At 39.1% G+C, this 15,411-nt stretch overlaps 2 protein-coding genes across 2 annotated transcripts; both read right to left on the reverse strand.

Moving 5' to 3' along the window:
• Positions 1 to 216: 216 nt before the first annotated feature.
• Positions 217 to 1,084, reverse strand: LOC126656961 (uncharacterized). Its single transcript, XM_050351587.1, has 2 exons — positions 801 to 1,084; positions 217 to 598 (listed from the first exon to the last, which is right to left on the reverse strand). Exons 1-2 carry the CDS (start codon positions 1,082 to 1,084, stop codon positions 217 to 219), a joined length of 666 nt encoding a protein of 221 aa, XP_050207544.1.
• Positions 1,085 to 5,286: 4,202 nt separating this feature from the next.
• On the reverse strand, positions 5,287 to 8,186 carry LOC126656962 (uncharacterized). The gene is made up of 2 exons (XM_050351588.1): positions 7,799 to 8,186; positions 5,287 to 5,345 (listed from the first exon to the last, which is right to left on the reverse strand). Exons 1-2 carry the CDS (start codon positions 8,184 to 8,186, stop codon positions 5,287 to 5,289), a joined length of 447 nt encoding a protein of 148 aa, XP_050207545.1.
• Positions 8,187 to 15,411: the final 7,225 nt, after the last annotated feature.

Below are 15,411 nucleotides of genomic sequence, written 5' to 3' on the forward strand. Positions count from 1 at the left end.
CCCTTTTTAGCGATTTAAGCAAAACGTTTCGAAATTAATCCAAACATTTAAAAACGTTACGAATCCAAATGTTTCATCTTTTTAGCGATATACGCCAAACGTTTACAAACGTTATGAAACATATGCAAATGTTTCCCCATTTTAGCGATTTAAGCCAAACGTTTACGAATATTACGAAACAAATCCAAACGTTTCCCCATTTTAACGATTTAAACGTTAGGGGTAGTAGGCTCCTCCTTTCCCTACTTTATTTACTTGGTAGCGTCCTTCCCAGTTTGCTCCGAGCTTGGATACCCCTGTGTTTCCTCTTACTATATCGGCTCTTCGTAGTACTAGGTCTCCGACCTCAAACTTTAAGGGTTTAACCCTTTTGTTATGATATGTCGCCATTCTTTGTTTGTATGATTCAATGTGCATTAATGCATGTTCTCTTCGCTCCTCTAAGAAGTCAAGGCAAAGTCTGGTGTTCTCTTCATTTTGTTGCTCATCGAAGTATTGTACTCGGATGGTAGGCATACCTATTTCTACCGGTACCATGGCTTCACATCTATAGGTTAAGCTGTATGGAGTTCTTCCTGTGCTGGCTTTTGGCGTAGTTCTGTATGACCATAGAGCACTGTGTAGCTCGTCGGCCCATCAACCTTTTGCCTCGTCTAGGCGCTTTTTCAATCCGTTAACAATGGTTCTGTTGGTTACCTCGGTAATCCCGTTGGTTTGGGGGTGGGTGACCGAGGTGAACCTTAGATCGATTCCCTTCTCAGTGCAGAAGTCTCTGAAATTTTTGTTGTCGAATTGTTTACCGTTGTCGGTTATGATGATTCTTGGAATTCTGAAACGACAAATGATTTCTCTTCGGAAAAAACTTCACACTCGTGCTTTTGTTATAGTGGAGACAGCTTCGGCTTCTACCCATTTGGAGAAATGATCGACAGCTACTATCAAGAATCGCATTTGCCCACTTGCTGTCGGGAAAGGGCCAACGATGTCTATACCTCATATGCTGAATGGCCAAGGACTTATTATCGGACTTTGCTCGGTTGTGGGTTGATGATGCACATTTTGGTGATATTGACATTTCTCGCATTTTTGTTCCAAGCTTGCTGTGTCTTGTGCCAGTGTCGGCCAGTAGTAACCTTATAATACCGCTTTTCGACAGAGTGCTAGATGGGAGATGTGGCTTTCACACATCCTTTCGTGTATTTCGGCTAAGACTTATTTTCCTTCTTCAACCGTGAGACATCTAGACCATGGATGTGAGAATGACTTTCTGTATAGGGTGCCATCTCGGTATGAGAAGTATGGTGCTCGGCGCTTTACCTTCCTTGCCTCTTTTTTATCCTCGGGTAGGCTTCCATTCTCCATGTATGATATGATGTGCTCCATCCATTGATCTAATGGGTTGATGAGGAATGTTGCCTCAGGATTTTGGATACTGTTGAAGTTTTGGATCGAGCATGGTATGCCTGTTACTGTTTCTTTGGCTGCTCCGGCCTTTGCCAATGTGTCTGCCTCTATGTTCTCGTCTCTGGGTATTTGCTCTAATTCCCATTTTCCACCTTCTTCGGTAATTTTTGCGAGTAGCTCTTTAACTCGGTCTACGTACTTTTTCATTTCTGGATCTTCGACATCATATAACCCGAGTACTTGGTTAACCACCAGTTGAGAGTCACTTTGAATTTTGATGTACTCGGCCTTGACTACTATTGCCATTCTCAATCCTCCTATTAGGGCGTCGTATTCTGCTGAATTGTTGGTTGCCAGAAAATTCAGGTGGATCGAGTTTTGCATTTTTATCTTATGTGGTCCTCTACTTGTAATATCCAGCTGACCAAGCCATTGTCTACCTCGGTGGGTTGATCATGCGTTGTTGTTTTGGCCACGAAATCTGCTAGGATCTGAGCTTTCGTTGCTGTTCTGGGTTCGTATTTGATGTCGTATGATCCTACCATGACCGACCAGTTGATTAGTCGTCCAGAGGTTTCTGGTCTTCCAAGCGCTTTTTTCAGGGGTTGGTTTGTTCGGACTACCACTGTGTGAGCCTGAAAATACCTTTTGAGCTTTTCTACTGTTAATACCAGCGCAAATGCAAATTTCTCGATCTTGCTATTTCTGAGCTCGGGCCCTTTTAACACTTTGCTTGTGTAGTACACCGGTTTCTGCTCGGTTTCTTCTTCCTTTACAAGCACGGATGCTACTGTTTCATTGGTGACACTTAGATATAAGTATAGCACTTCTCCTGCTTCGGGTCGCCCGAGCAGTGGTGGTGAACTTAGGAATTTTTTGAGCTCCTCGAAAGACTGTTGGCACTCTTCGGTCCACTCGAAACTTTTCACATTTCTTAGTGTTTTGAAGAATGGGAGACATCTCTTGGCCGAGTTAGACACAAATCGATCGAGAGCCGTAATTCTTCCAGTGAGCTTTTGAACTTCTTTGGCTGTCTTCGGGGCTTTCATGTTAATGATTGCTTTTGTTTTTTCCGGGTTTACCTCAATGCCTTTTTGAGAGATGAGGTAACCGAGAAATTTCCCTACCGGGACTCCGAAGGCACACTTGTCCGGATTTAACTTGAGCCTGTATTTGTTTCGCATGGTGAAAACTTCTTCTAGGTCTTTCGCGTGGTCTTCTACTTTTTTGGATTTGACGATGATGTCATCAACATAGACCTCTATGTTTCGACCGATCTGGTCCTTGAATACAAAGTTCATCAGTCGCTGATAAGTTGCCCCGGCGTTTTTTAATCCGAAGGGCATTTATTTGTAGCAGTATGTGCCGCTGTCGGTTACGAAGCTTGTTTTCTCTTCGTCGCCCTTGTGCATTGGTATCTGGTGGTATCCTTGAGCAGCGTCTATGAACGAGTAGACCTCGTAACCGCTCGTTGAGTTGACTAGCTGATCAATGTTTGGCAGAGGATAGCTATCCTTGGGGCATGCTCGGTTAAGGTCTGTGAATTCTATGCATAGTCTCCATTTTCCATTCGGCTTTTTTATGAGCACGACGTTTGATAGCCACTCCGGGTAATACACTCTTCGGATGAACCCTGCTGCCAATAGTTTGTCTACTTCGGCCCTGATGGTAATTTGTCTGTCTATTGTGAAGGCTCTTTTCTTCTGTTTGACTGGTTTATGTTTTGGATTTACATTCAGCTTATGTGAGATGATTGCCTGGTCTACCCCTTCTATCTCGCTTGGGGTGTTGACAAATTCTACTTCGTTTCTGATTAACATGTCTGTTATCTCATGTTTTACTTGTTCGGGCAGTGCATCCTCTATTTGGACCGATCTTGGTGTTACTCCTGATAGGTTAACCCTTTCTAGTTTTCCATGAGGTTCGAGCTTGCCTTCATCGGAGTCTGGTATCTCTATTGTTTCGATAGCCAGAGTTTTTGATACATCTCTCATTGATACCAAGTAGCACTGTTTGGCTATGTCTTGCCTTCCTTTGACTATCACCACTCCCTCTTCGGTGGGTATTTTCATTGACAAGTATTTGATGCATGTATCTGCCCCGGTGTTGTACAACATTGGTCTGCCAAGTATCACATTGTAGGCAAGTGGCATATCAACATCCATAAAAAGTGTTTTGAATTTCTTTGTGATGCCGATTAGACCTCCTTCCGGTGAACCGTTTTCTTTTCCTAGCTCAACTGTTAATTCTGCCACTCCTTCTGCTCGTACTGGTGCTCCTCCTAGACCGAATAGAGGAGTTTTGACTGGTTTTAGATTTAGGACCGAGCATCCTATACCGAGGTATGCCTGCTTCGTGATGAGGTTAACTGAGCTTCCCTCATCCACCAATTGTCTCATTATCCAGAAATTTTTTATCAATCCCGAGATTACCAATGGGTCTTGGTGGGAAAAGTCTATTCCTTCGCCATCGGTTGGGCCGAAACTAACCTCGGGTAGAGGTTTAGCCATCGATATGTTCATCACCATTTTTTGTCTTTTGCGCCTTCCTCGTTTGTATTCTAGGTCGGCCATTCCGCCGGCTATGGTGTTAATTACCCCGAATATATTTTGTCTCTTCGGTGGTGGTGCCTCCTCTCTTTTTCCGCTATGCTCTCCTCGGTTGCCTCCTCCCGAGTTATAATTTTTGTTCTGTGCTACAAAGTCTTTTAAGTGACCGACTTGCACCAATCAGTCAATTTCTTTCTTCAGACTTCCACACTCATAAGTTACATGGCCGTGACTATCGTGAAATTGGCAATATTTCTTTTTGTCTCCCTTATGCTGCAGCTTCGGTGGGTATCTTACTGGTTAATTATTTTTCTGAATCCACATTAGGATTGTCACGACCTGATTCTCGGCATCGTGACCGGCGCTAGGGAATGGGAGTTGTTGCTCTGAAACCCGTAGCAAGCCTTAAAAATCACAATAAATTTTTTGCGGAAAACAAAACATTTTCGAACATTTTAAAATCTCCGTTTAAAACGTTCTAGTTTACAAACCATCATGAAACTTTGCTAATAAATGTCACGTTTATTTATTGCAATCCAGTTTCATAGCCATATCATCATGGCAAACCATACACTTTATTTAAATGGCATACATCACATTTATAATGCCATAAATATCCTTGTGCTGTCATCCTGACCTTCGCACAACATACATATTAAAACATCAGAGTTTAAGCGGAATAAAATATTAAAATAGAAGAGTCTGACATGATTATTCACGTACTATGGTTCATGTCTAAGTCTAACTGCAACTCTAGATAATAATAGGTCATCATGCTTTATTTTCAAACCAGCACTTCCAGAGCAAGAATTGGAAGTACTCACGATACGGACTAATCCTCAGTAAAATTAGTTCCTGAAAAATAATCCCACAATGTGGGTCAGATAAAAATCTGGTGAATGTGTACAAAATATATTAATAAACATTAGTATGAAAGCCATGCATCCAGATTACCGATTCATATGAAACCCTAAACCATGATTCATGTTCCTACGTTCTTTCAAAATAAGAACATAAATTTATTTCACATTTCTCCACACCATTTGGATTAACCACGTAGGCCGCATAGTATTTTACTATCGCCATTGGCCGTATTTACTTTTCTTTTTGTACTTTGGCCAGTCAAATCCGATTATTTTGATTTTACGTACATGAAAGTCCCAGACTCTTCTTAATGTACAACGGATTTCGGCAGTACATAAATACCGTCGCCAACATACTTTTAGGTTCAACCCCTCAGATCTCGGCTGTACTCTTGACAAGCCTTGAGTCGTCTATTTTCCGTTGCCTCTTAAGATATGTTCACACAGTACGTCTAGGTCGTCGCCAGGATTCACACAACAACATCACATGCAACCCATTCTAATATGCAATACCAGTGATCACACAGCACTATTGCCACCAAATAGTAAGCATGTTTCAATGAATCTAAATCGGTTTCAAAACTATGTATATAGTTCATACAATTTAAATTCAAAATAAAATAAAGCATTTACAAAACATGTAAAGCAGTTCATAAACATTTTTAAGACTAATATTCAGCAATATAAATTGTAAACACACTCACAGTACGCGCTTATTCCAAATTTAAAATATTTCCGCCGCAATTTAGATCCTTCGCCCGTCGGTATTCGTGGCAATATCCACCGGATCTAGTTAAGAAATTAAACATTAATAATATAATAATTTCTAACATCTAGGATACTCTCTAGACCGACTCAACTTAATAGAATTAAATATCCAAATTTAATTCCAACTATCTCTTCCTAGGTATCATAAATTGTTACGATAAACCTAATACATATCTATACACACATACACCAATCAAACATGTCCTAAAAATAAATTTTTCAAAACCAACCTACCCAAAACACATTTAATAATAAATAGAACATATTTGAAAGTAAAATATTTTCCGTAAAATTTTAACCCGGGGCTCGGCCCCCTCGGCTTTGGCCCCCTGCCCTTGGCCAGGCAGAATACTGCCATGAGCATGGGACTGAGTTTGATGAACTCCGTTCTCTTTGCTCACCGACGGTCACCGGATTCTGGCGATCGTTTGGCCGAAAACGCTAAAACCGCTCAAAATGTTTTAAAATTCATTTTAACACCGATCAACCACCAAAAATCAAAATAATTTATTTTTACAGAAATATTAAAATTTACTGCAGCCCCAATATTTTAAATAAATTAATTTTCATGATTTTAACAATTTAAAACTGTATAAATCGGAACCGAATTAAATAATACTAAAAAATCATCCATTAAATATTTTAATTCCGTGAATAAATGACATATAATTTATTAAACAATATTTTCAGCCAAGAAATTTATAATAAATTATTTTCTCTATTTATCAACATTAAAAACCGATTAACTAGTTTAAAATCGAAAACCATAGTCTCTATCGGTAAATCACAAATTTAATCATCTTAAAATTCATGAAAATCAACAAACCAACCACATACCAAACTAATATTCATGATCAGCCCATAAATATTTAAATAGACTATTTTTCTATATTTTAACCATTTTTCACGGTTTAAAACATTTATAAATCAAAACCCGCTTTAATTATTTAACACCCGAATATTATCACAATTTTAATCCATAAAATTCAACCTTTAACACACATATTTAATTGATGTAAGACATCTGCTCAGAAATTTTAAAAGAATTTATTTAATACCAATTAAAATTTTCAAAACCAAAAACAAACGCTAAAATCGACAAATAAACATATAATCTATCAATTTCCACAACCAAAAGTACAATCTCTAAGACAAATAATTTCAGAAAATAAAAATGGAAATTTGAGTCTTGAGAATTACCTTGATCGTACATGCAATTGAAGATTGGTTATCTACGAGAAATTTGAAACGTTTTTCGTTTAGGAAGTTTTGTGAAAAAATGAAAGAAAATGGGTGCTATGATTTGAGTTGAGAGTTTTGGCTCTTTTGTTTTAATGGAGGTTGATATGTTTTGTCTAGTAAAAGAAGAAGATGAAGGCTATATGGTTAGCTTCATTTTCATTTAATTCCAATTATGCCCTTGGGCAATTTTTTCAAGGATTAATTTCTAAAAAAATCACGAACTTTACACGAAATTTCATTTTAATCATGAACTTTAAAAGTTGTCATTTAAAGGCACGAACTTTCATTTTGTTTCAAATCTATCGCCAAAGTAAATTCCGGTGTATTTTATCGAACCAAAAATTCCTAATCCTATATACTCTAACTAAAAGATAATAAGATTTAATATCGATTTATAATTTGGGTCTTTCATTAATGGTTTATTGAAGAATTTAGTCAACAAAAATACACTGAAATGATAGATTTGAAACAAAATGAAAGTTTGTGCCTTTAAATGGCAACTTTTAAAGGTCATGATTAAAATGAAACTTCGTGTAAAGTTCGTGATTTTTTTAGAAATTAACCCTTTTTTCAAATATGCAAACTTTAAGGGTAAAAATGTCATTTTCAGATTTCTGAAAATAATTCTTCACAAATATTTTAAAATATTAATTTATAAATATTGGGCTTGAAATAAATATTTTTGAGCTTTTAAAATAATTAAAATTAATTATTTTAGCGGTTTTTCTTTAAAATCTCAAAAATAAATATAACTACCCAAAATTCCCAAAAATAAACATTAGGGTCATACATATCCTAAAACACTTAAACACTTATTTAAATTCACCTCTTGAATTTAAAAACTATTTTCCTTAGTCCCGGTTAATTAAAACCTGACACTTGGCAAAATAGACACTTATAAAAAAATACAGGGTATTACATCCACCCCTCCTTATAGAAAATTCGTCCTCGAATTTCAAAATTAACTATTACCTTGAGCAAACAAGTGGGGATATCGTTTTCGCATATCCGCCTCTGTTTCCCACGTACATTCCTCAACCATACAACTTCTCCACAGAACCTTTACCATTGGAATCTCTTTTTTACGGAGTTTCCTAATCTGTGTATCGACAATCTCGATAGGTTCTTCCTCATAAGATAGATCCTCGTCTATCTCGACCTCTTGCGGTTGGATAATACGTTCAGGATCCGGAATATACTTTCTAAGCATTGACACATGAAACACTAGATGTACTTGAGACATCTCTAACGGTAATGCTAATTTATAAGCTACAGATCCTACTCGTCCTACAATTTCATAAGGTCCTGCATACCTCGGCGCTAGCTTACCTTTCTTTCCAAATCGGATCACACCTTTCATAGGTGATATTTTAAGAAACACGAAATCTCCGACTTGAAATTATATATCTTTCCTTTTCAAATCAGCGTAGCTCTTTTGACGACTAAACGCAGTTCCTAATCGTTGCTTAATTAGTGGTACTTTCTCTGACGTAATTTGTACAATTTCAGCTCCTGTCAACTTTCTCTCTCCAACTTCATCCCAACAAATTGGGGATCTACATTTGCGTCCATAAAATGCCTCATATGGAGCCATCTCGATACTGGAATGATAACTATTATTGTAAGAAAATTCTACCAACGATAGATACTCATCCCAATGACCTCCAAAATCTAAGACACACATCGGTAGTATGTCTTCTAGAGTCTGGATAGTTCTTTCAGACTGTCCATCTGTCTGAGGATGAAACGCCGTACTAAAATCTAAACGCGTTCCTAAAGTCTCTTGCAAACTTTACCAAAATCTAGACGTAAAGACTGATCCTCGATCAGACACAATTGATACAGGAACTCCATGTAGAGTTACTATTTCGTCAATGTAGATCTGTGCCAGTTTTGCTGCTGTGTAGGTAACCTTTATCGGAATAAAATGAGCAGACTTTGTCATTCGGTCAACGATAACCCATATCGAGTCGAATCCTCGTTGCGATTTAGGTAATTCAACGACAAAATCCATAGTTATCCTTTCCCATTTCTATTCTTGTATAGGTAACTGTTGCAAAAATCCTGATGGTTTCTGATGTTCCAACTTAACTTGTTGACATATCGGACATTTCACAACAAATTCCGCTATATCTCTCTTCATACCACTCCACCAATACATCTGCTTAACATCGTGATACATTTTGGTAGAACCAGGATGAACACTATACTTGGATCCATGCGCCTCCGTCATAATTCTTTGTCTTAATTCTTCCACATTTGGTACGCATACCCTTGCACCAAATTTCAGAATACCACCTTTCATACTGAACTTCGTATTGAACTCTGAGTTCACTCCGTTTTGAACTTCTTCAATAACATGCTTTAGTTGAGGATCCGTTGTCTGAAGTTCCTTAATCTGATCATTCAATGTAGGTTTAATCGTCATTTGAGCTACTAAGTTTCCCAAATACGAAACCTCCAATTGAACTCCTTGATCAAACAACGAATGCACTTTTCTAATCATTGGTCGCTTCTCAACTAAAGTAACATTAGCTAAACTTCCTGCTGATTTTCTGCTTAACGCATCAGCTACCACGTTAGCTTTGCCAGGATGATACTGTATCGTACAATCATAATCCTTTAGCAACTCCATCCACCTTCTCTGTCTGAGATTTAACTCTCGCTGATCAAATATGTATTTCAGACTCTTGTGATCAGTGAATATTTCGCACTTCGCTCCATATAGATAAGGCCTCCAAATCTTTAATACGAAAATCACCGCTGCTAATTCTAGACCATGGGTTGGATAATTAACTTCAAGCTTTTTCAACTGGCGAGAAGCATAAGCTATAACTCGTCCATGTTGCATAAGTACACATCCTAGCCCAATTCTAGAAGAATCACAATAGACTGTAAATCCATCATTACCCTCTGGTAATGCCAGAACTGGAGCTATTGTCAAACACTCCTTCAGCTTCTGGAAACTTGCCTCACATTGATCAGTCCAAATGAACTTCGCGTTTTTCTGAGTCAGCTTGGTTAATGGTGCAGACAATTTAGAAAAGTCTTGCACAAAACGTCTATAATAACAGCTAAACCTAAGAAACTACGAATTTTTGTCACGGTACTTGGTCTCTTCCAATCCATCACTGCTTCAATCTTTTTAGGATCAACCTTAATCCCACTTTGAGATACAACATGTCCCAAAAATGCTACTTCTTCTAACCAAAATTCACATTTTGAGAACTTAGCATAAAGTTGATGATCTCTCAAAGTTTGTAACACTATCTTTAAGTGTTGAGCATGCTCCTACTCCGTGTGCGAATAGATCAAGATGTCATCTATGAACACTATCACGAATTGATCTAGAAACGGTTTAAATATCCGATTCATCAAATTCATGAAAGCTACTGGTGCATTTGTTAATCCAAATGACATCACCAGAAATTCATAATGACCATATCTCGTTCTAAATGCAGTCTTTGGTATATCATCACTTCTAATCTTCAGCTGATGATAACCAGACCTTAAATCAATCTTCGAAAAGTACCTCGCTCCTTGTAATTGATCGAATAAATCGTCAATTCTGGGTAAAGGATACTTATTCTTGATTGTGACCTTATTGAGTTGTCTGTAATCAATACAGAGTCTCATTGTTCCATCTTTCTTCTTTACGAACAGCACAGGTGCTCCCCAAGGTGATACACTTGGTCGGATGAATCCACGATCAATCAATTCTTCCAATTGATCTTTCAACTCCTTCAGTTCTGCTGGTGCCATCCGATATGGAGGTATCGATATTGGACTTATACCAGGAACTAGATCAATACAGAACTCAATCTCTCGATTTGGTGGTAATCCAGGTAACTCTTCTAGAAACACATCAGAATACTCCGACACTATTGGTACATCATTCACACTTCGAACTTCTTTCCGAATATCTAGTACCAGAGCTAAAAATCCTTGACATCCTTTACTCAACATCTTTCTTGCTTTCAAAGCCGAGACTAAACTCTTTGGGGTTTCGAAATTCTCTCCCCGAATAGAGATAAGTTCAGTTTCAGGTGCATGGAACGTCACTATCTTCTCTCTACAATCCATATTCGCATAATGTCGCGACAGCCAATCCATTCCTAGGATGACGTCAAATTCTAAAACATCGAGCAACAATAAATCCGCAAGCAATTCTCGCTTTCCGATTAACACAGGACACGACGGATAAACTACAGTAACGCCTATGCTTTCGCCTACAGGTGTAGCTACTAACAATGGGTTTTTCAAAAACACAGGTTGAATTCCTAATTTTAATGCAAAACTCGACGATACAAATGAATGCATAGCACCGGGATCAAATAAAATTGATGCATCATGCGAAGATATTGAAAATATACCTTGCACTACCGCATTCGACTCATTCGCCTCTTGAGGATTGATCGCAAAAACTCTTGCCTGCCCTCCGCTAGTAGTCGCTCCATATCCTCGTCCGCCTGTGGTCCTTCCTCCACCACGATTACTAAATCCATATCCTCTTCCACGTTGTCCATTAAACACGTTCTGATTCTTTGCCTGCCCAGACACTGCAGGATATACAGGTCTAGGTTGTTGAAACACTGGTTGAACAACACTAGCACTTGAACCTTGTGGTCCAGACATGGGCCATTCTCTAGAGAAATGACCTTGCTGTCCACATGTGTAACATCCTCTAGTCGCCATATAACATGCTCTAAAATGCTTCTTTCCACAAGTTGGACATAGTGGTACCGTTCCTCCTGAACTTCGTCCACTAGAACTTGATCCAGAGGTACTGAACCTCCTATCTTTCCTATTTTTCTTAAATCCTTTACGATATGGTCCAATGAACATATTCGTATTAGAACTTGCAGTTCCTTCTCTCACAGTCACTTGCTCACCAGAAATAGTGATCTTTCCAAATTGGATCAAAGTACTTTCCATCTGACGTGCACTATCGATGATTTGCACCAAATCCTTCTTAACATCAGATAGTAATCCAATATATTCAGGTCCTAGCCCCTTAATGAACCTTGAATTCACCCTATCTCGATCCAACATCAGATCAGGTGTGAAACGACTCAACCTTGTGAATTCGTCACATACTCTTGCACCGTCTTTCCTTCCTTATTCAAATTCAATAACTTCTCTCGATAGTTCTCCGCTACAGAAAAAGGCAGAAAGAAACTCTTAAATCGAGTAACGAACTCATTCCAAGTCATCTCTCCCATACTTGGTTGAATATGCCTTTGGAACCAATCCTTCGCAGCTCCTTTCACTAACATCTCCACCAGCACAATTGAGTCTCTTTCGTCAGCCTGAAGACGCCTAGCGTTCTTTTCCAGGAAATCCAACGCATCATTCGTTCCATCAAATTTCATGGGCTTGAGCCTCATGTAAGCCATAACGAGATCACGATCAACGTTAGCACCAACTCGTTGCTGTTGGTAATCCAACTGCTCTCTGTGTACATGCAATTGAAGATTGGTTATCTACGGAAAATTTGCAACGTTTTTCGTTTAGGAAGTTTTGTGAAAAAATGAAAGAAAATGGGTGCTATGGTTTGAGTTGAGAGTTTTGGCTCTTTTGTTTTAATGGAGGTTGATATGTTTTGTCTAGCAAAAGAAAAAGATGAAGGCTATATGATTAGCTTCATTTTTATTTAATTCCAATTATGCCCTTGGGCAATTTTTGCAAATATGCAAACTTAAGGGGTAAAAATGTCATTTTCGGATTTCTGAAAATAATCTTCACAAATACTTCAAAATATTAATTTATAAATATTGGGCTTGAAATAAATATGTTTGAGCTTTTAAAATAAGTAAAATTAATTATTTTAGCGGTTTTTCTTTAAAATCTCAAAAATAAATATAAATACCCAAAATTCCCAAAAATAAATATTAGAGTCATACATACCCTAAAACACTTAAACACTTATTTAAATTCACCTCGTGAATTTAAAAGCTATTTTCCTTAGTCCCGGTTAATTAAAACCTGACACTTGGCAAAATAGACACTTATAAAGAAATACGGGGTATTACAAGGATGTATGATCTCGGTGTGTTGAGTGGGATATAAGCTTGCTCTTCTACTTTCACTGGTCGGTGTGGTTCCATTCGTGGTGGGACGGATTGCCGTTGGTCTCTTGGCCTGAACCTGTCTTGTATGGCACTCTGACTGTAATTTGGTCTCGGCGCTTGAAACTGTATTGTTGTCTGTGCGGCTTTTCTTCGTTGCTCTTCATCCAAATTGATGTAATTCAAGTCTCGGTCCATGAGTTGAGTGTAGGTTTGCACCGGATTCGTTATCAGGTTGTCCCGAAATGCCATCATCGTTGTATTATCCTTCATTGCGTCTATCACGGTATCATCATTCGGGTTTCCTACTTTGACAGCCTCGTCATTGAATCTGCCGATGTAACTTTGCAAGCTTTCCCCGGGTTTCTGATAGCAAAGTTTGAGATTAATGAACTTCTTTTTTTGTTGTATGCTCGGTATGAAATGGGTTCGGAATGCTCTTGCTAGCTCGTCGAAACTTTTGATAGAGCCTTCTTTCAGGCTTTGGTACCAGATTGATGCTGGTCCCTTCAGGGTTGTTGGGAAGAGATTGCAGACGGCGGCTTCGGACAAGCTTTGTACCATCATGACCACCTGGAAACAGCTCAAGTGTGTTATCGGATCTCCTGTTCCATTGTAATCGTCCAGTTGTGGTGTCTTATAATTTAACGGGAAAGGTTCGTCTCGTATCTCGGCCGACAACGGGTTTCCAATGTTTAAGAAACTTGTGCTTCTTGGCTCTTTCCTTTTGAATTTTTCCATCTCGGTTCTCACCCTTTCCGTGATTTCTTGCTCTAGGTTAATTTTCTTCGCCGAGTCTGCGCCTGAGCTGCGCACACTTTCTTCAATTTCTACTCGTTTCGGGGTCATTTTTGGTACGTCAAACGTTTTGTGCCCGGTTTGGTTCACTTTCCCCTCCTTTGGGTTTTGTTGTGTTTGTGGATTTCTTTAGTTGTTTGCTTCCTCGGGCGTTGTTTGACCTTGGTAAAATTCTGGTGGGTGAGGTGGTGGGGCTGGTATGTATGATGGGGTGGTAATATTGCCTTGAGATGTGGTGGCGGCAGTCGGCCGAGCATGGGCTTGTTGCACTTGTTGAAGGAAGCTAACTGCCGAGCATGGAACTCAATATATTCTTGTATCTGTGCTGGTGTAGGGTTTTGAATTTCTGCAGTTGCGGCCGGCATGGGCGTGGGGGTGGTGTTTGGTGTGAATGTCAGATTGACGGGGGTTACACCCGGTCTTAAGGAAAAAATTTGGGTGGTTTGTTGCATCGGTTTGAAGTATGAGGCTGGAAAAATGTTCCCTGAAAATGGTATTCCTCACGGGTATTGAGTTGTAACTCCAGATGTGGTTCCCAAGTGTGTTCCTCCTCCAGAAATTATGGCCGGGCAGAACGAGCTCTCTCCCGTAGCCCTTCGCGGTGGTGCATTGAGTCCATCTCCTGCCGTATTATCGTGTGTATCATGTTCTCTGGTTGGGGGATCGTCTCCCTCTACCCTACTCATCCTATCACTTTCCAGTGAGATAGAAAGGGGGAAGCTTTCTTACTTTCGATTCCCACAGACGGCGCCAAATGATAACTTGTAAAATGGCGGCGACTCCTTGATCCTGTGGTGACTTCACGATCGTACCTGAAAGGCACAATACAACCGTTAGAAGGGTGCCGGAAGGGGATTCCGGCAAACCACTCCAACGGTCTAGTCAGTTGATATTTTAGTGAGAGAAAGAATAAGAAGTGAAAGGGAGTTAAGAGTTGAGAGAAAAAGAGAATTGACCTTTTTACCTACTTTTTCTTAGCCTTTTATACTATGTCTTTTGTTCCTTTTTGCCTGATCCGACATGTCTAATTTCATTCTCTTTGTCTGTACAGATATTTTCTGGAATGTCAGGGTACTGTCTGACAGATTTGTCTTTGTAGTCAGTGAAAGTTTACTCGGTTTGGCCGAGATGATGTTGCGATGTGTGCTGCTCGGTTTATCCGAGATGGTGTTGCCATTTGTTTTGCTCGTTTGACCGAGGTGGTCTTTATTGTGTGTCTTACTTGGTTGAGCCGAGATAGTGTTGTGGTGTGTCTCTACTCGGTTTAGCCGAGACGGTGTTGTGGAGTGTCTTACTCGGTTTATGTTCTATTTTGAGATCATTCATCTGTGTTGTTATCACACATCCTTTTCCGGAATGCCAAAACCCGAAAGATTTCGATACTCTAAATTTCCACAACGGACCCGATTTTTTTGAAGCGCCTAAAGTTCGAAGCTTAACGCACGAGGCAAACACTTACAAGTAGAATTATTCCATCGGTGCTAAGTAGTATAACTCAAATCACCTTCCTCTAACAAAGATTTGTAAACAGGATCTACTACTGATCGAAAAAGTCGCTCCTCAAATTCCTTGATACCAAATTTAAACACCTAAAATCTCCAGGGTTTAAACTATAGATTTGGCTAAACTAAATACAACATAAAAAAAAATTGCAGGGTCTAACAAAGGTTCGAATTACATATTGACACCAACGCCAAAGTTAAGCAAACAACAAAAAAA

This window comes from Mercurialis annua, linkage group LG7 (genome assembly GCF_937616625.2).
Source record: "Mercurialis annua linkage group LG7, ddMerAnnu1.2, whole genome shotgun sequence".
Classification (NCBI taxonomy): domain Eukaryota; kingdom Viridiplantae; phylum Streptophyta; class Magnoliopsida; order Malpighiales; family Euphorbiaceae; genus Mercurialis; species Mercurialis annua.

Excerpts from the sequence above, each read along its gene's own strand:
- LOC126656962 (XM_050351588.1), bottom strand. The coding sequence starts at position 8,186 with ATGAAAGGTGTGATCCGATTTGGAAAGAAAGGTAAGCTAGCGCCGAGG. Across the intron at positions 5,346-7,798 it reads TCCCCACTTGTTTGCTCAAG|TGCTGTGTGATCACTGGTAT; the intron begins GTAATAGTTAAT and ends TGGTGGCAATAG.
- LOC126656961 (XM_050351587.1), bottom strand. The coding sequence starts at position 1,084 with ATGCGAGAAATGTCAATATCACCAAAATGTGCATCATCAACCCACAAC. Across the intron at positions 599-800 it reads AATCATCATAACCGACAACG|AACTACGCCAAAAGCCAGCA; the intron begins GTAAACAATTCG and ends ATGGTCATACAG.